Here is a 19,312-nt window from a genome sequence, read left to right as displayed (position 1 = left end):
ACCAGATCAGACAGATATAAAGTAATAGCTATGACAATTGTTAATATACTTCCGTCATTCTCTATGCGATGAGCTCATCGATTTTTTTGCAATTTTTTTGGCACTTATGTCATGTGATACTGTTGTTATGAATAAACTGGCAGTTATTTCCTTGAAGTATAGCCTTTTCTATCTGTGTATTGGCCATTACGATTGAGACCATTGATTTTGAGGTCTACTAAAATAACTACGACTATCTGAATAAATGTCTAGTCAAATTATTGTGGCCTTATACTCGAGTGAGATAAAATAATTTATGTTTTAAATAATATTGGTGTAACATTAGATGGCAAAAACTATAAAAAATATTCATAACTAGGAAACTGCTTGTATTAAATAAAATGCTAAGGTTATCATTTTGATTGAGTAGTACTGAATATGCTACCCAGGGAGTGCAGTCTTTAAACTAAATACTCAAGTAGCAATTAGAGAAACGAGCAAAATTAAACGTCAATACGCAGAAAGGGACATAAATGTCTAGCTGATGGGCGTAAAGATCATGTTGAATGAACAAAAAAAATTATAAGCAGAGTTCATGGTATTGGAAACACCACATGAGAAATTCATGCAATCCACAAGACCAGCAACAGGATAGCTGCGACAGAGCCCTTTAGAGAAGTTGGGACACCTTTGTTTTCCAATGGAATGTCCCTCCTTTCAAATCTCCTGGTTAAGTTTGTGCTGCCGTTTGAGGAGGTGTTACCGCTTGAAGAGGCGCTTGGGACAGCAAAAGTTGGGGAGTATGTTTCAGAATAAGCTGAGGCTCTAGTGGCACCTGGGATGGTGCTGACGACAACTTCGATGTCTTCTGGCAAAGTGTCATTGAAAGATGCTTGAGCCAAAGAAATTTCACGATCTTCCAAATCAAAGACCATGTAAGCATATCTAATGACATCATCACCCAAGATGGCAAAGTCTGAGCCAGTTGGAGCAACATTTATGTAGCACTTACCCTTAATCTTCTTGACCATTTCCTTGTATGGGACACCAATGTTAACACCTCCCAGAGAGAAGTTTAGGATAGTTTTGTCCTTCTTGGATAGACACTTTGGAATACGGATCTTGTTCTGAGTTTGATCGTAAGTACCATTAGTGCTTTCAGCCAAGGCGTTGTATACATCAACTGGCAAGTGAGTGTCAGTGCTACCAGTATCCAGCAAAGCTGGGAACTTCGAAGTTGCGTTCAAAATCTGAGTCACATTACCATCGGTGGCTTCAAAGGACATTCCATTCAAAGTGACCATCAATTCGTTAGGTCTTGGTGTACCGAAGTCTCTGTTGCTGAAGACCAATGGAACGGTAGTTAAGTTACCATCGTAACGGTTGTGGTCAACGGCACCGAATAGGATCGAGCCAAACTTGTCATTGGTTCTGTTCAAGTAGATAGAATATACTACTTTGTTAATCAACTTGTTTAGTTTTAGAGATTCTGGGAAATTCATGTATGGGTTCTTCTTAACACTTGAAGTGTTTGTCAATTGAGCAGTATCGATAGTGATGCTGGATTCTAATTCAGGTAGACCGATACCCAACAGACCGTAACTGTTGTTAGTCAACTCTGCGACAGCAAAAGTGACATTCTCCAAAGTCTGTCCTGCCAATGCCACCTGGTCAGTACCCCAGGTACCTTCAACATATGAACCGTCACCATAAGTGATGAAGAAGTCAGTATCGTTAGACTTGAATGTATTAGATGAAGAAGAGTTAAATGTTTTGAAGTCACTACAATCGAAGGTACGCTCAGCGTATGGGATAGCCTCCGCCTTAGTTGGGTAACCGTTCCTGCCGGGGTCAACACTGGATGGCTGATCTTTCTTCTTTGGCTTCTTACCTCTGTTTGACTTACAGTAAGGGTTCTGAGCACCAAGGACCCAGAAGTCAGAAGAACCAGTGTCCACAAGCAGAGTCATGTTCTGCTTGTCACTACCAATGCTGACTTCAACACCGTAGAAGATTTGTTCGTTGTCAAGTTGCACATTCAAGTAGTCATCGTCAGCCCTCTTAGCCAGAGAGTTATCCGTGATCTTAGTGAATGGCAATCTCAAGTAACCTGCAGCAGCAGCAGTGGTCAATGCTCTGTCAATTCTCATGTCTATATCCGTGAATCGGTGTGTGTCCTCTTTCAGGCCTCAAGAACAGAAGCAATACACAAACCAGATCAAGTTTAAATATAACCTCTTATATATTTGAATTTTTTTGTTGGTAACTGTTGACCCAAGATTTATTTGATCCATGAATCAATAGATCACTAATTAAAGTCACCCATAAGGGTTGTTGGAGAGCATAACGAAATTATTTGTCATTTCGTTGCGATGAGGAGGGGCTGCTCGCTGCAAATCCTGGGTACAAACCTTTTCTTTTCTTCAACCCTCATGCTCTCTGAGCTTCACTGCCTTCCTAAGATCCTGCCTAACCTCCAAACTGACATCTCAGAGAATAGAAAAGAGGCAAGCCTCGTTTACCTTGGCTCAACATGGCTAATATCCGTTATTGGTTGCAGCCTGCTGCGAATATCTTCAATAACAGAACTACTATTAATGGAGGAGCAGTACGGTTTCCTCGACCATCACAACTCCCATCACATAATTTATTACAGAATCCAAAGAAACATACGTAGAAACACCGCTAATTTGTCCTTTCATAGATAATATATGTACAAATGACGTCATTTCAGATCTCTTTTTTCCTCCCTTTTCAACAGTTGTGCATGTTTTTCTGAGAGTTTATGTACATTTTTATCAAATTTGTCCTACATTCTTGTGCATGTGCAGAATACCGTAAATCAAATGACTTACCGTTTGTGATTGGTCATTTGCTCAGAAAGTGATAGTAGTCATAGGGATTGGCATGGTGAGTAGGCTTTGGTCAGCGGGGAAGTAATATATATACAGCATGTGTATGTGATGTGATTTAATCGGGGCTGAACATGTGGGGGGACGAGGGTAGTTTAGAAGATCAGATAAGCGGCCCACAGTCAAAATGTTATTCTTGGTTCCTTTTCTATCGGTTGCCCAGGCCTATGTTGCGCTTGACTTCGAGAAGTCGCATGGAGATGATCTAGTCAAACGTGACGTGCAGGATGTCAAGCTTATCAACAGCCAAAAGGCTATGCTATACAACATACAGCTCTCAGTCGGTACTCCGCCTCAAAATATCACTGCGCAGTTGGACACGGGTTCGTCTGATTTGTGGTTCCCAGACTCTACTAACCCTTACTGTAAGGCGAACAAGAAGCAAGCACCAAAGAGCATTGCCTCCTTAGATGCAGGTACTAGACCTACGTCACCTGCACAGGTTCCCAAATCGTTGAGAAACCTAGACTGTGCTGAGTTCGGGTTGTTCAACTCAAGTGCCTCGACTACTTTCAACTCAAATAAGACAGAGTTTTTCATCAGCTACTTGGACTCATCCTACGCTGAAGGTGTGTGGGCCACGGATAACTTGTACCTCAATGGTTTGAACATCTCTGGACTGAACTTCGGTCTAGCATACTTCTCAAACTCATCCAACTCAGTGCTTGGTGTGGGCCTAACACCTTTGGAGGCCTCTTATGACACAGACATTAAGCAAGATGACTCTCCTAGGTTCCAGTACCCTAATTTCCCACAGATCTTGAAGCAGAAAGGTGCCATCAGTAAAGTCACTTATTCTCTATACTTGAACGACACTAAGTCCAAATATGGTCAAATCCTGTTTGGTGGTGTTGATCACAGCAAGTATGTAGGGCAACTATACACCATACCATTGGTGAACAGCAAGTACCAGAAATCGCCCGGAGTCATTGCTGATTTGGAAGTTACATTGAATGGTTTGGGAATCAGAGATAACACTACCAACACGAACACAACCTTATACACTCAGAAACTGCCAGCACTCTTCGACTCTGGTACTAGTTACTCCTATGTTCCTTACACAATGGCCCAGGTGATTGCCTCACAGGTCAACGGTACTATTGATAATAAGACGGAAGCCATCAGACTGCCAAAATGTCCAAGCAAGAAGGACACCAGAGAGGTTGTATTCAACTTCAACGGTGTAGAGATTGCCATTCCTCTAAAACAATTCTATCAGAAGAAAAGTGGCAAGTGTTACTTGGACTTAATGGTCGCTCCACCAAACAACGGACCAGGTCTACTGCTGGGTGATACTTTCTTGAGACAAGTCTACACTGTGTTTGATCTAGAGGCCCAGGAGTTATCTATCGCAAGAGCTAACTTCAACAGCTCGCTGCCAGCAGATGTAGAAGAGATCAAGAGTACTGTACCAAGCGCAATCAAAGCACCTCAATACTACAACACATTCTCGGCGTACGATAACGCTACTCAGGTGGTTGGTAACATCTTCGATGCCACTGCTACAGCTTCGATGGCTCCAAAGAACCAAAGCAACTCCAGCAACTTATCGAGAAGAGCCTTGAACTACGAAAACAATTCTGCAAGATCTTCAACACTGTCAATCGTCCTAGTACTAGCAGCAATTACAACATTATTTATGTAATATTCTATTTTTATAACCCTGTTCTTCTGTACTACTTTCAATCATGCTCCCATTTCATAGAATAAGATATACAAAACTTAAAGTAACAATATTGCAACGCGTGAACGTGCCCTGGCTGCCTCTTATGGCGTTGGATTTGTCCACATTACATTTCATGACATCAACAACATTTGGTAAAGTAAGTTTGAATAATGTCTCCACTCAGCAACTCTTGTGCTTCGCTGTGTAATTTATCGTCAGCTGGGTGACTTAATTACAAGAACCATTAGCAAATAGGACTGCGTCGTTCATTGAAAGCTCGTTCCACCAAAAGCAATTCTACTGAAAACACGAAACGGTTGGATTAACCCTCTCATCCATTAGCTTTCAAACGTTATCAATGACTGTTCGAAGGTAAATCCCTCAGAAGTCAATCTCTACTGTGCAAAAGCCTACTTTCTTTTCTTTATGGTGACAGTTTTCTTCTTATTGACCCTCTTTGACTCCCCTCCCCCCCCCGGGTTGAACTTGATAGTATCCGTTCTTCTATCCCTTCCTCCCTCTTTTACCGGATTGAGTACTAACTCATGGGTCCATTTTTATTAATGACTTCTCTTAGCCAACACTTAAGCAACTTTGCTTTTTAATCCACGGAGCCATACACTATTGGTCACCCTTCCCCCTTTAATAAATGTTCCAGATCAAGTCATAGCTTGGATCCATCGCACTCCAAATGGTAGCATCGATTAACCTCCCTTTCTCGATGCCCATGAAGAGATTTGCATGCGAAGAGGGCATCCTAGAATGGTGCTCTCGTGTCCTGGACACACATACGCATACAATATTCTAAATGAAATCAAGCCCCCCTTCATTCTCAACGCTAATAACTTCATCTAATCTTGGGTCGAGATTAAAGCCTACATTCGGTTCTTCCAGTATAAAAGGAGATGACTTGCAGTTAGTGGTAGTTGGATAACACTATATCAGCTCCTTTCTTGGTTATTATTTCTAGAAGTAGAACAGATTACAGCGATTTTCATCTGATCTTGCGCAAATTATTATAACTACAAGATTAAAACTATTTGAAAATGGTGAAACCACTTGTTCTGCTATCGTTGCTAGCCTACGCTCAAGCTTATGTGAAGTTGGACTTCACCAAGACCCCAGGCAGTGATTTGGCCAAGAGAGATGTCGTCGACCCTGAAGCCGCTCAATTAACCTTCGACAAGGACCAATACATTGTCGAAGTTGCCGTTGGTACTCCTCCTCAGAAGGTCTTGCTACAAATCGACACCGGTTCTTCTGACTTGTTCGTCATTGAGGAATCTAACCCATACTGTAAGAACAACAAGAACAAGGCTCCAAAGAAGAAGGACTTGGAAAGCCCAGGTGACGATTACCCAAGGACTCCAAACCAAGTTCCAAAGTCTGACAGAACATTAGACTGTAAGAAGTACGGCTTCTACAACCGTAACGAATCTTCTACATTCAATTCTAACGGTACCGACTTGTTCATCACCTATGGTGACAATGGTTTCGTTAGAGGTACCTGGGGTACCGACTCTGTCAGTGTCGGTAACCTGAACTTGAGCAATTTGAGCATTGGTGTTAGTCCAATGACCAACACCAGTACCGGTATCCTAGGTGTTGGTTTGCCAGGAGAAGAATCTACTTTCAACTATTCTTCTAATGTCACTGGTCCAAGCAACTACCAGTACTCCAACTTCCCAATTAGATTAAAGGAGGAAGGTTTGATTGAGAAGATTGCTTACTCTATTTACTTGAATGAGACCGGCTCTAAGTATGGTTCCATTCTTTTCGGTGCTGTTGACCACAGCAAGTACCAAGGTCCTTTGTACACCTTCCCATTGGTTAACTCCAAATACAAGGAAGGCAGTGACCCTTTCCAATTTGAGATCACCATGAATGGTGTAGGTTTGGTTGGTAAGACTGACAACATCACTTTGTATGATCAAAAATTGCCAACTTTGCTTGACTCTGGTAGTACTATTTCTTTGTTGCCAAGGGATGTTGCTGATCTTGTGGCCCAACAAGTCAATGGTACAGTCGATGGTAAGGGTAACTGTATCAAACTTCCAAAATGTCCAAGCAAGAAGGACAACCAAAAGTTGATCTTCAACTTTAGTGGTGCTGAGTTTTCCGTAAATGTGACTGATTTCATGGAAAAGCACAAGGGTAAGTGTTACCTACAATTCTCTGCCCTTGATGGTATTAACTTCGCTCTTCTTGGTGACAACTTCATGAACAATGTCTACACTGTCTTCAACTTGGATGACAAGGAACTTTCATTGGCTCAAGCTAACTACAATTCATCTCTGAAACCAGATATTGAAGAAATCAAGGATACTGTCCCTAGCGCTGTGCTGGCTCCACAATACTACAACACATTCTCAGCTGACCCAACTGCCACTGCAGTCACTGGTAACATCTTTGCACCAGAGGCCACTATGTCCATGGCTGCTCCAGCTAATGCTTCTAGAAACTCTTCATTAAACTCTACTTTCAACTCATCTTCTAACTACTCCAGAGTACAAATGAAGAAAAGAACATACCCAAACAGCAGTTCTTCATTGCAAGCCAACTCTGCCATACTCATTATGATCGCAGCTGCCATCACCGCCATGTTCTTATAGATACGAGGTGGTGTTAATGTCTATGGATAGCTTTATTTAAGTTACTCGTTTTTATAAACTCTAATTTAATTCAATAATTTAACGATCATATTACTTAGTACTAAAACAGTGTTCTTATCTTATCTATAATTTTGCAATTACTTCTTATCATTGGTTGACTATAATTTATATTTGGGTCATTGCTAGTGGGCTTGTTAATTACAGTCACATCATTATATCATTTGCGTATGATTTAAGCACAGAATGAGTCGTGATCATCAATCATCAAGTAAGGGATGATGCCCGTACTTTACTTCAGTCACCTTAGTAAATCCCTATAATTTAAAAGATGGAGAAAGAGTCTAGATTACAACTTGAGGTTTTAGCACGTCCTTTTGTATCCCATATATATAGAAGCACCTTAAATCAGGTTCCAAGCAATCCATAAGATTATCTATGAATTGTTATTGTTGTGGTACTTTTTGAGAATATATCTTAGTGAGTAAATCAAGTATAGAATAAAAGTGTAGGTTCGCTAATCAACATGAAAGCAATTGTAGTAACCTCGTTGCTAGCATTTGCTCAGGCGTATTTGAAGTTGGATTTCGAGAAATCACCTAAAGCCTCAAGTGATTTGGTAAAGAGGGATGACGAATATGTAAATGTTCCCTTAAAGAACGATGGCGATTTGTATTTGGTGCAACTGGCGGTTGGAACGCCACCTCAAAATATCACTGTGCAATTAGATACCGGATCCTCTGACCTATGGTTTCCAAGTGCTGACAATCCATTCTGCAAGGAGAATAAGAAGTATGCACCAAAGGGCAAGGATGTTCAGCCATTAGACGATTCAGGATATCCATCAGCATCTAACCAGGTTCCAAAATCATCGAGGACTTTGAATTGTAAGAAATATGGCGTGTTTAACTCCAGTGAATCATCCACGTTTAAGCGTAATGATTCGGAATTCCTACTTTCCTATGCTGATATGTCCTTTGCTACTGGTAATTGGGGGTCCGATGTAGTCAGTTTCAATGAGTTAAATATTAGCAATGTGAACTTTGCCTTGGGGAGCTTTGCCAACTCTTCGAATGGTGTTCTTGGTGTAGGATTACCAGATGTCGAATCAACATACGATGGTCCTTATGCTGGTAGCAGGAAAAACATCAGCGATTCACATCAATATGCTAATTTCCCAATTACCTTAAAGCAGAACGGAGTAATTGATAAGATTGCATATTCTTTATACTTGAACAGCAGCAAATCTAAGTTTGGTTCTGTTTTATTTGGAGCTGTGGACCATAACCGTTATAACGGTCCACTATATACGCTCCCACTGGCCAATTCTTTGTTCCAGAACTTCACAGACCCTTTCCAATTAGAGATCACAATGAATGGGTTGGGATTACAGGGTAATGATGCAAATATTACTTTGTATGACAAAAAATCTGCAGCTTTACTTGATTCTGGTACTACTTTAACGGTTGTGTCAAAACATATTGGGGATTTAATTGCAGCACAGGTTAATGGTACCATTGCTGGCAAAGACCAATGCATTAGACTACCAAAATGTCCAAGCAAAAAGGAAAATAAGAAGCTGATCTTTAACTTTAGCGGCGCAGAGGTTGCTGTCGATATAAACCAAATGATGAATAAACATAAGGGCAAATGCTACTTGCAGTTTGCAGTTCATGAGGATACAAGTAATGATGCCATAATTTTCGGTGATAACTTCTTAAGAAGCGTGTACCTAGTCTATAATCTCGAGGACAAAGAGATATCTATTGCTCCTGCCAACTTTAACTCATCGTTACCGGAGAACATTGAACCAATAAAAAGTACAGTACCAAGCGCAATCAGAGCGCCACAGTACTACAATACATATTCAGAACATGCTACTGCTACTGCTGTTACTGGAGACATATTCGCGCCAGAAGCTACAATGTCCATGGCACCGATCAATAAGACAAATGGCTCATCAAATCGAACTCTAAACTCATCGCGTTTTGACCTTCAAAAAAGAGTTTATTCAAACCAGGCATCCTTGAAAAATTCATCACTAATTGCGTTCTTTCTAGCATCTCTCTTTGCACTAGCTTTATGAAGTATTATCATATATTGGTACATACAACTCTGAATGCAATTTTTTGTTTTTACATAAGTCTGATAAGCTAGACACCATTACAGTTTCTTGTGTACGGTATTATCACTACTATCTGCAGTATTAAGACAAATCAATAAAATTTGTGCAACTGCCAATTTCATTGCTTAAAATATCTCAAAAAATGTCATTGCCTTTGACTTTATCTAGAGTTTCATCTTAAATGTATAGGCTAGGAGTTAGGCATACTATTCCCGATTATCAAGAATGTCATGGTTTACTCAATCGTGAATGTGGCTTGAGTAAGGTGGTATTTTCTAATTGTGCTTGTACAGCAAGTGCTGCTAATAAAAATGGCCTGAACTTGATTTACACCAGTCGTGATCTTTCACAAAAATTACGTCACTGGTGAATCGCGTGCATATAGAATTAAATTAACTTTCGATATTAGTACAAACTTCAATTTATGACTGATGGTATTGGCTACATACAATTCGAAGCAGGGCTATGACTTCAATTCTTCAGTAGGTTATGTAGTACACATAAACAATTGTGGGGTTGAGGGGGATATAGCACTCAGCAAACATTACGAGACCACTCTCAATTTTGTATTGCGTTGTGAAATGAGCCACTATGAAAGACTGGTGTTTAAAAGGCAGTACATTGGTATTAACAGCCCTTCTTTGTCATGAAGTGGTGCTCTAACATTTACTAAGAACTAAAGATGGTGGCCATGTAGTTTGAAAGTATTCCTCAATGGCTTTTTACAGGTGCACTGTGATGCATGCTGTATCTGATCTTCTGATGCAACTGATAAAAAACAAAGATAGGAGTATTGCTGTTTCCTTTTCCAGCACTCTTCTTCGTAGCTGGGGTTTTAGTCTTATCTCGAACCTCGACTTTTATTCAACATAAAGGCCTATTTCGGTTTCGCAGTTCAATGCAGTGAGATAATAAACTAACTTCTGCACTATCAGGGTTCAAAAAAAAATAAGTCTCATTGTTTATTCACTGTTTGAATTAATAAAAGCTTTTGGGGGTTCATGGCTCAGCCTTTATAGATCAATTCCCGGTCAGTTTCGTGTACATATAAAAAGGGGCCGCAATTGTACTGTTTTTGTTGTAACATCTTGCTGGAGTCTTTTAATCGAATTATATTTCATGTATTGATGAACATCAACACCAACACGATAATATGAAAGAATTATTATACTTTACATTGCTAGCTGGTGCTCAGGCCTATTTGAAGTTGGACTTTACCAGAGTTCCTAGTGCCAGTGTACTTGAGAAAAGAGCTGACGATTTGAGTCCAGTGCCATTGAGAAATGATGTTGATCAATACATCGTTCAACTAGCTGTCGGTACTCCTCCACAGATGGTATCTGTACAACTTGATACCGGCTCTGCTGACTTGTGGTTCAGTGGTGCTGATAATCCTTACTGTAAGACCAACAAGAAGAAAGCACCAAAGAGTAAGGATTTACAACCTGTTGATAACTCTGGCTTTCCAACAAACCCTGACCAAATTGGGAAGAAGGCAAGAAATTTGGACTGTAAGAAGTACGGTTTCTTCAATATGAGTAGCTCATCAACCTTCAAAAACAATGACACAGATATCTTCTTATATTATGAGGACCTGTCCTTTGTTAGAGGTACATGGGGTACTGATGTGGTTAGTTTGGGTGGATTGAATATCTCTGGTGTTAATTTTGCTGTTGCAGAAATATCTAATTCTAGCAGTGGTGTACTGGGAGTCAGCTTACCTTCTGAGGAGAGTACATATTCTATAAATTCTAACGGAACTACGAATGCTACTAATTACCAGTATTCAAATCTGCCTTTACAACTGAAAGAGCAAGGAATCATCGATAAAGTTACTTATTCCATTTACTTAAATGATACAAAGTCCAAGTACGGTTCTATTCTTTTTGGGGCTGTCGATCACAGCAAGTACACTGGAACATTGTATACGCTGCCATTGGTGAACTCGGAATATGATGTGGTCAATAAGCCTTACGAGCTCGATATTACCTTAAATGGTATTGGTTACCAAAGTATGAGTAGTAATATGACTCTTTATGACCAGAAGGTAGCTGCATTAATCGATTCGGGTACGACCATATCCGAATTTCCAGATGAGATTGTTGAAGTGGTAGCAAAACAGATGAATGCTACAGTGGATCCAAATGGTAATGGTATCAGGCTGGCAAAGTGTCCCAGCAAGAAAGACAATGCAAAATTGTTGTTCAACCTTGGAGGTGCCTTAATATATGTTGACATTAAGGAGTTCACAACGAAGGTTAAGGGCAAGTGCTACCTTGAAATCATCCCAAGTGGTGCAGAGTCCGATCTTGTTATTCTTGGTGACAATTTTATGAGGAGCGTGTACACTGTCTTCGATCTGGAAGCTAACGAGGTATCTATTGCTCAAGCAAACTTCAATTCCTCTTTGCCTGCACAGATTGAAGAAATAAAAAGTACTGTCCCAAGTGCTGTAAAAGCACCACAATACTACAACACCTTTTCAGCTATAGCATCAATTTCCTCTGTCACTGGAGACATTTTTGGCCCAGAGGCTACAGCATACATGGCACCTCCAGCGAATGTTTCTAACTCAAGCAACTCGTCCAACAGTTCTGCGGTCAGTTTGGAGAGAAGAAGCTATGATAATGCTGCCACACCTTTGAGATTGAATTCAATTATTTTGATTGGCGTTGCTGCCATATTAGCTACCATTTTTATGTAAGACCCCTTTTGTAGAGGTTGTTCTTACCGAATGAAATACAGTATACAATATGTAACAGTTAGCGTTTGTAAGAGAACTATTAACAATATTCCTTCAGCAATCACTCATCATTAATTCTTGTGTACTGAAGTTGAGATCAATACTAGATAGGTTTTGTGTGCAATTACATGTGTGACCAAGTGCAATAACTTACAACTACTGTGCAAATGAATATCGTACAGTAGAGGCTTTTCAGTAACATTAATACTTGCTGTTTTATAGAGTAGAAGGCACAATAAGTAATCCAAAAACCTCAGAAAGCAGTTCCATTACGCTTCAAGTTTAATAATTAGTGCCCTTTTGAAAACTGGGCTTTGCAAAGGCCAGATGCAAATCCAATATGGAGCAAATACGTACTTTTATGTCAAGTTAGAACAAATATAATTGCATATCGAATAGTGACTAGATAGAGAAGTAAACAAAGAATTTAACATCGAATATTGGTAATACATAGGCATCTCGAGAGTGTCTGACGATTTTATGGGCAATAAAGAAAGAAAACTTTTTTATGTCAAAAAATTCTCGGTTCTCCGATAACAATGAGACATGGGCATCGAGCTACAGGCACGCATAGTTTTCAGTGGATCACCGATTATCTAATAAGAGGGCTTAGTGGGAATATGGCCAAATGAGTTTCTCTTGTTAGTGCGGGTGAACACAGTTCAAATTACCTTATAATTTTAACGTCGAGTGGCCTTAGGTGCGGCGATAGATCACCATCTTACCTGGTTCACCATCACCCTAGAGGGTGCATCATAGAATTACAAAATTTTCACATATTGGACCCTTCGACTTAAACTTATGAAAGTGTGATGACGTAGCTGCAGTTCAAATCTTGCATATTGTCCTCGTTATCAACTACGTTTTTAATGGGCATCAGCGATGAGGGTTCTCTATTGAGTTTCTCGAGGTTGCTATAGTTTGAAATTAGCAAATCTGTGGTACACAATAGTTATCTTAGACATTTTCGGCATCGTGGCTTGTCTGTTATATGAATTATGGAGGAGCTAAAATTGCTAAGTTTTACTTTCTCTTAACTGAATCAGAACTATAAAAAAGCAGCAGCTGTTCTTCCAATTACTCGATATTTGCATGTCCTCATCCCTTGTAAATATTTCTAGGTAACAAGTAAAAGCAATACATAATAGCAGTTACTCAACATGAGATCCATTGTATTAGTTTCACTTTTGGCTTTTACACAAGCTTATCTAAAGCTAGACTTTGAGAAGACTCCCAAGATCAGCGATGAACTAACGAAAAGAGCTGATAATGATAGCTTTATTGCTCCCCTTTTGAATGGAGGCGAGTTGTATACAGTTCAAATCGCAGTAGGCACACCACCTCAAAATTTGACTGTCCAACTGGATACTGGCTCTTCTGATTTGTGGTTTGTCAGCGCAAGTAACCCATACTGTAAGAACAATAAAAAATTCGCTCCAAAAAAACAAGATCTCATGCCAATCACAAGTGATGATGGATTCCCCACTTCGCCCAACCAAGTTCCCAAGGCTTTGAGAAACATTAATTGTAATAAGTATGGGTTCTTCAACGCTAGCGGGTCTTCAACATACAGCAGGAACGACACCAACTTCTCATTGAGCTACGGTGACGAGACATTTGCTAGTGGCCCATGGGGAACTGACACCATTTCCTTAAATGGTGTAAAGGTAGAAAATGTCACATTCGGTTTGGCTAGTTTCTCAAATTCTACTAATCCAGTGTTTGGCATCGGTTTACCTGGAGATGAGAGTACGTACGCTATGTTCTCTGAAGATACTAATGGTACTACGAACACTCAATATTCGAACTTCCCATTACAACTAAAACAACAAGGTAAAATCGATAAGGTTGCGTATTCGATTTATCTAAACTCTACAAAGTCTAAACAAGGTTCGATTTTATTCGGGGCTGTTGACCATAGCAAATACTCAGGCCCTTTATATACATTACCAATTGTGAATAGGTTTGGACATCTAGTTGAAAACCCATATGAACTGGAGGTTACATTAAGTGGTCTTGGTCTCCAGAGAGCAACATCAAATATTACTCTCTTTGATCAATTACTGCCTGCACTCCTGGATACTGGTACAACCTATACATATATGCCAAGCAGCGTTGCGCAATATCTTGCTAATCAAACAAATGGTGTTATTGATAAGAAAACAAGTTTGATCAAGTTGGCTAAATGTCCAAGTAAAAAATCGAATGACACTATCGTCTTCAATTTCAGTGGAGCTCAAATCAAAATAAAAATGGTTGATTTTGTTGAGAAACATAAGGGCAAATGTTACTTGCCATGTGTTTCTCAGGAGAGCAGTTTTTTCCTTCTTGGTGACTCCTTCATGAGACACGTCTACACTGTCTTCGATTTGGACGACAAAGAAATCTCTATTGCGCAGGCCAATTTCAATTCAACAAAAGAGGATATCGAAGAGATATCTAGTACTGTTCCAAGTGCGGTGAAAGCGCCTCAGTACTATAGCTCCTATGTTGATTTCCCAACCGAAATATCAGTGACTGGTGACATATTTGCCCCTCAGGCAACAGAGTTTGTTCCAAAGCCAAATAACACCAATAACAAGACCAATTTCACCCAAGATCTTCTAGACATAGAAAATATGCTTTTGAGGAGGCATTACGAAAACAGAGCTACTACATTGTCAACAAGTCTGCCAATATTTTTGATTGCTTTATCAGCAGTTACTGCCTTGTTTTTGTAACCAATACTTACGTTAATGAATACCTTGTACTTTCTGTATTTTAAATAAAATGTTATTAGTACTGTTTAAAAGTTTGTTAGCAAATATGAGCGTTGTCTTTTTAATATTGCGTGTGACGGCGTTGTTGAAAAGCATGTTTGTTAGTGTTTCAACTCGACAGTTACGAGATGAATTTTGTAAAGTATTATAGATATACAAATATTTATAGACCAGCGTTATACTATTCACACTTCCGTTCTTTTGTACAACATCATGTTTTCAAAGGAATTTGAATTGATGTTGAAGCACGCCTAGATTTTCTAATATTAAACTCAAAAAAAAACACAAAGTTGTCAAAGAAAAAGACTAGTTTCTCACAAAACCCTACGGAATAACACTCTGAGATATTGAAAAAACATTTTTATACTCAAACCAATGAATTGTAGTAATATATAGTTTTATCATTCTAAGATTTAATTTATGCGCAGAATAAATTTTTCGTAAATCATTATTCTCAGTATATCATTGCAGAGGGCCATTATGATTTACACTATTAATTTTCTACGCATTTTTTCTTGCATAAGCTTGTGAGACATTAGTAGATTTTCGATGACTATAGTTGATCATCATTGCGTCTTTGGGAAATAGCATGCCTATTTTCAATGAGAATGATAAGATAAAAGAAAAGGGGGGAGAATTATAGTGGGTTCACCCATTCCGGTAAAAATAACTGCCAATATATTCTGGAACATTGTGTGTTCCTTAGGAAAGATATATAGATAAATGCAGCATATGTGCATTGAGCGTTTTTTATTAAACCCTTACATTGTGCTTGCATAGCTTTTCAAGAACACATTTATCTGCTATAGTTTAATCTAAAGTGCTTTTTAAATCACCTCGCTCACATTCTTAGTGGAATCGATTTATGCAGCCATCGCCCCTTTCTAATCATTGATGTTACACATCTCATATGTCCATTAGCCATTTTTTATTGGGTAAATATTTACTAATCAAGTCTATTGAGATTTTATAGGAGTTGCAGTAAAACTAGCAGTGGATTCATAGTATGAGGGAATTGAAATTTTAGGCTGGTCGTAATTGCATCGTATACATATTTTTGATGCATCACCAATCCACTTTCTCTTCTATCTCTTACCAAGTCGCATTAAAGAAATTACAATTGGACATTATAAACAACACATTCCGGAATGGATATCAAATTTCAAGCGATACATATATAAAGGTCAACTACATCACCTTGTTTTCAATTATTACTTTATGGTAAGTCAATAAGTTAATATTTCAGCTACTTTTGACAAAAGTTCTTGAAATCAATAAATCATCTCGCTATGAAATATACACTGCTACTTAATTTGATATCGTGTGCCCAGGCACTGTTGAAGCTTGATTTTGAGAAAGTTCCAGAGCAGAATCTAGCATTGAACAAGAGAGACGACAAAGGTTTGCAATTGGAGCTCGAAAACGGTGGTCTCTTGTATGCAGTTCAGTTGTCAGTTGGAACACCACCGCAAAATATTACTGTACAGTTGGACACAGGCTCTTCGGATTTGTGGTTCACAAGCGAAGCTAACCCATACTGTAAAAACAATAGAAAACACAGTCCTAAAAAGTCACAAATAGAACCACTAAATGATGCCGATTATCCAACTTCTCCTAATCAAATACCCAAATCTTTAAGAGATATCGACTGTAAGGCGTTTGGGTTTTTCAACACAAGTAAGTCTTCGACTTATAAAAATAATGGTACCAATTTTACACTAAGCTATGCTGACACTACTTTTGCAAGTGGTCCATGGGGAGTTGATACTTTATCTTTCAATGGCGTGAAGGTTGATAACGTCACGTTTGGCTTGGCTGCTTTCTCAAACTCGACTACTCCAGTCTTTGGAATTAGCTTGCCAGCTAGAGAGACAACAAATCAACTTGCTGCCAATGGCTCTAGAATTGGTCCTAACTCTTACGAATATTCTAACTTTCCTATGCTACTTAAGGAGCAAGGTATTGTTAAGAAGATTGCATATTCTGTGTATCTAAATGATACACGCTCCAAATATGGGTCTATTTTATTTGGTGCTGTTGATCAGAGCAAATATATCGGAACATTGTATACCTTACCTTTGGTAAATTCCTTGTACAAACAAGTATCAAAGCCATTTCAATTTGAAATAACACTTAATGGCATTGGATTGCAGACAGCAGACAAGAACTACACCTTATATGACCAGAAATTAGCGACATTGTTAGACACTGGAGTTACAACTTCTGTGTTACCAGCAAAGGTTGCAGCACTTGTTGCATCAAAGGTAAATGGTACGATTGATGATGACAACGGCTTCATTAAGTTAGACAAGTGTCCTAACAAGAAAGAAAAGCGGACCGTGGTCTTTAACTTTGGCGGAGCTGAAATTAGTATTGATATTCGTGACTTGACAAGAAAAATTAAAGGTAAATGCTATTTGCAGATGCAAGCCAGAGATGACATTGAATTTGCAGCATTGGGTGATATTTTCCTAAGGCATGTTTATGTGGTTTACAATTTGGAAGACGAAGAAATTTCGATCGCTAATGCAAACTTTAACTACAGCACTCCTGATATCCAAGAAATTGTTAGCACTGTACCTGGTGCAGTGAAAGCTCCCCAGTATTATAATACATATTCGGTATATCCAACTGCGACTGCGGTTACTGGAGATGTATTTACACCGGAAGCAACCATGTCCATGTCCAACAATTCGGTTGCTCTCCGTAAGAGAACTACATTAAAACCACTGAGATGAAACATGTACAAGAAGATCGAATATTGGTTTAAAAGAATAATGTATGTAGGTTTATACAAAAATTAAAGTATGTACAAAATTAAAATACCAAATGGACTCATAATATATGAAATGTATTAGTTTTTTATTAGAAAGTTTACAATAACAAAGTCATTGCAACTAACACTAAAGTGGTGCTGATTTGTAAAATGCCAGCAGTGTTACTGTAAGCATCTCTCTTAGCGTGGTCATGGCCAGAGTGGTCATCATCGATAATCTTCTTGTCATCAGATGGGACACTAGTGTCAATACTTGAAGTGGAAGAAGACTTGCTCTTCAAGCTCTCTAGAACAGAAGAAGGTGGTTCCATGGAAGCAGTGGCGGTGCTTGCGAAGATGTCGTTGGTGACAGTGCTTGGCAAGTTAGAAGAAGCGAAGGTATTGTAGTATTGTGGAGCCTTGACAGCGCTAGGGACGTCACTTATGATAGCTTCGATTTGCAATGGAGCGGAGTCATTACCGTTGGCTACAGCAAATGAAACTTCCATATCTTCCATGTTGAAGACAGAGTATACGTGTCTCATGAAGATGTCACCAAGCAACATACCGGTCTTACTTAGCTCTTCATGGTAACGAATTTCCAAGTAGCACTTACCCTTACGCTTCTCGACCATGTTCAACAAGGAAACAGGGATCTCTGCACCAGCAAAGTTGAAGATAAGCTCGCTGTTGTCCTTGGCGTTTGGGCATTTCTTCAGCTTGATACCACCTGTCTTAGAGTCAATGGTACCGTTGACTCTCTTAGCGATGACATCGACGACTTGCTTTGGTGCGTAGGCCAAAGTGGTACCGGTGTCTAGCAAGACAGGGATCTTTTCACCCCACAAGGTGACGTTCTTCTTGTCGTCACGGAACCCTAGACCATTCAAGGTGATTTCAGGTCTTGAAGTGGTGGTCTGATTCAAAGTCAAGAGGTTGTTGACCATAGGAACGGTCCACAAGGTGCCTTGGTATTTACTGTGGTCGACACCACCGAACAGGATGACACCTTTCTTGGAGTTAGTGTCGTTCAGGAAAATGGAGTAAGAGACCTTCTTGATGGTCCTGGTACGCTTTAGCGCGATAGGGAAGTTGTCGTACTGGTAGTGTTCCTTGTCGATAAGAGAGCCTGGGGATGGGTCGTCGGTCGTCTCCTCTGCTGGGAAACCGACACCGAGGACACCCATGCTGGCGTTAGCGATGTTGGCCAGCGCAAATGTGATATTAGAGACGTTGTGGTGGTTCAGCTTGAAGGTGTCTGTGCCCCACATACCGGAAGCGTAAGTACCGTCTTCGTACTTGACGAAGAACTCAGAGGAGTCGTTGCTCTTGAAAGAAGAGGACATGGAGCTGTTGAACAGGCCGAAGGCATCACAGTCGAAAGTTCTCAGCTTCTTAGCGACTTGGTCGTTCTCAGTAGCGAAACCAGTGGCGGGCAGCGCCTTGACCTTCTTTGGCGCAAGCTTGGCGTTGCGCTTACAGTACGGGTTGCTAGCGACAGGGAACCACAGGTCGGAGGACCCGGTGTCCAGCTGGACAGTGACGTTCTGTGGCGGAGTACCGACGTGCAGCTGCACGGTGTACATCAGGTCACCGATCTGCTCGATGGGGACGTCCATGGCGTTTGCGACACCGTTGGAGGTGTGTCTCTTGGCCAAGGCGACGTCCTGGGCAGTCTGACGTTCGAAGTCCAGTTGCAAGTAGGCCTGTGCGACAGCAGCGAACAGCAAGAATTTCATCTTTGTATCTTAAAAGCAGTTCTTG

At 40.0% G+C, this 19,312-nt stretch overlaps 8 protein-coding genes across 8 annotated transcripts; 6 read left to right on the top strand and 2 right to left on the bottom strand.

Annotated features, from left to right (window-relative positions):
• Positions 1–602: 602 nt before the first annotated feature.
• On the bottom strand, positions 603–2,129 carry YPS11 (pepsin-like aspartic protease; the record flags this gene model as incomplete). Its single annotated transcript, XM_445771.1, has 1 exon — positions 603–2,129. The coding sequence occupies one exon, from the start codon at positions 2,127–2,129 to the stop codon at positions 603–605; it is 1,527 nt and encodes a 508-aa protein (XP_445771.1).
• Positions 2,130–3,018: 889 nt separating this feature from the next.
• YPS10 (pepsin-like aspartic protease) lies at positions 3,019–4,536 on the top strand (the record flags this gene model as incomplete). Its single annotated transcript, XM_445770.1, has 1 exon — positions 3,019–4,536. One exon carries the CDS (start codon positions 3,019–3,021, stop codon positions 4,534–4,536), a length of 1,518 nt encoding a protein of 505 aa, XP_445770.1.
• A 1,067-nt stretch (positions 4,537–5,603) lies between these two features.
• Positions 5,604–7,169, top strand: YPS9 (pepsin-like aspartic protease; the record flags this gene model as incomplete). The annotated part of the gene is made up of 1 exon (XM_445769.1): positions 5,604–7,169. The coding sequence occupies one exon, from the start codon at positions 5,604–5,606 to the stop codon at positions 7,167–7,169; it is 1,566 nt and encodes a 521-aa protein (XP_445769.1).
• A 523-nt stretch (positions 7,170–7,692) lies between these two features.
• Positions 7,693–9,252, top strand: YPS8 (pepsin-like aspartic protease; the record flags this gene model as incomplete). Its single annotated transcript, XM_445768.1, has 1 exon — positions 7,693–9,252. One exon carries the CDS (start codon positions 7,693–7,695, stop codon positions 9,250–9,252), a length of 1,560 nt encoding a protein of 519 aa, XP_445768.1.
• A 1,192-nt stretch (positions 9,253–10,444) lies between these two features.
• On the top strand, positions 10,445–11,995 carry YPS6 (pepsin-like aspartic protease; the record flags this gene model as incomplete). The annotated part of the gene is made up of 1 exon (XM_445767.1): positions 10,445–11,995. The coding sequence occupies one exon, from the start codon at positions 10,445–10,447 to the stop codon at positions 11,993–11,995; it is 1,551 nt and encodes a 516-aa protein (XP_445767.1).
• Positions 11,996–13,194: 1,199 nt separating this feature from the next.
• Positions 13,195–14,754, top strand: YPS5 (the record flags this gene model as incomplete). Its single annotated transcript, XM_445766.1, has 1 exon — positions 13,195–14,754. The coding sequence occupies one exon, from the start codon at positions 13,195–13,197 to the stop codon at positions 14,752–14,754; it is 1,560 nt and encodes a 519-aa protein (XP_445766.1).
• Positions 14,755–16,082: 1,328 nt separating this feature from the next.
• Positions 16,083–17,531, top strand: YPS4 (the record flags this gene model as incomplete). The annotated part of the gene is made up of 1 exon (XM_445765.1): positions 16,083–17,531. One exon carries the CDS (start codon positions 16,083–16,085, stop codon positions 17,529–17,531), a length of 1,449 nt encoding a protein of 482 aa, XP_445765.1.
• Positions 17,532–17,667: 136 nt separating this feature from the next.
• Positions 17,668–19,287, bottom strand: YPS3 (pepsin-like aspartic protease; the record flags this gene model as incomplete). The annotated part of the gene is made up of 1 exon (XM_445764.1): positions 17,668–19,287. One exon carries the CDS (start codon positions 19,285–19,287, stop codon positions 17,668–17,670), a length of 1,620 nt encoding a protein of 539 aa, XP_445764.1.
• Positions 19,288–19,312: the final 25 nt, after the last annotated feature.

This window comes from Nakaseomyces glabratus, chromosome E (genome assembly GCF_010111755.1).
Source record: "Nakaseomyces glabratus chromosome E, complete sequence".
Lineage (NCBI taxonomy): Eukaryota > Fungi > Ascomycota > Saccharomycetes > Saccharomycetales > Saccharomycetaceae > Nakaseomyces > Nakaseomyces glabratus.
This window is presented reverse-complemented; position numbering and strand designations above follow the sequence as displayed.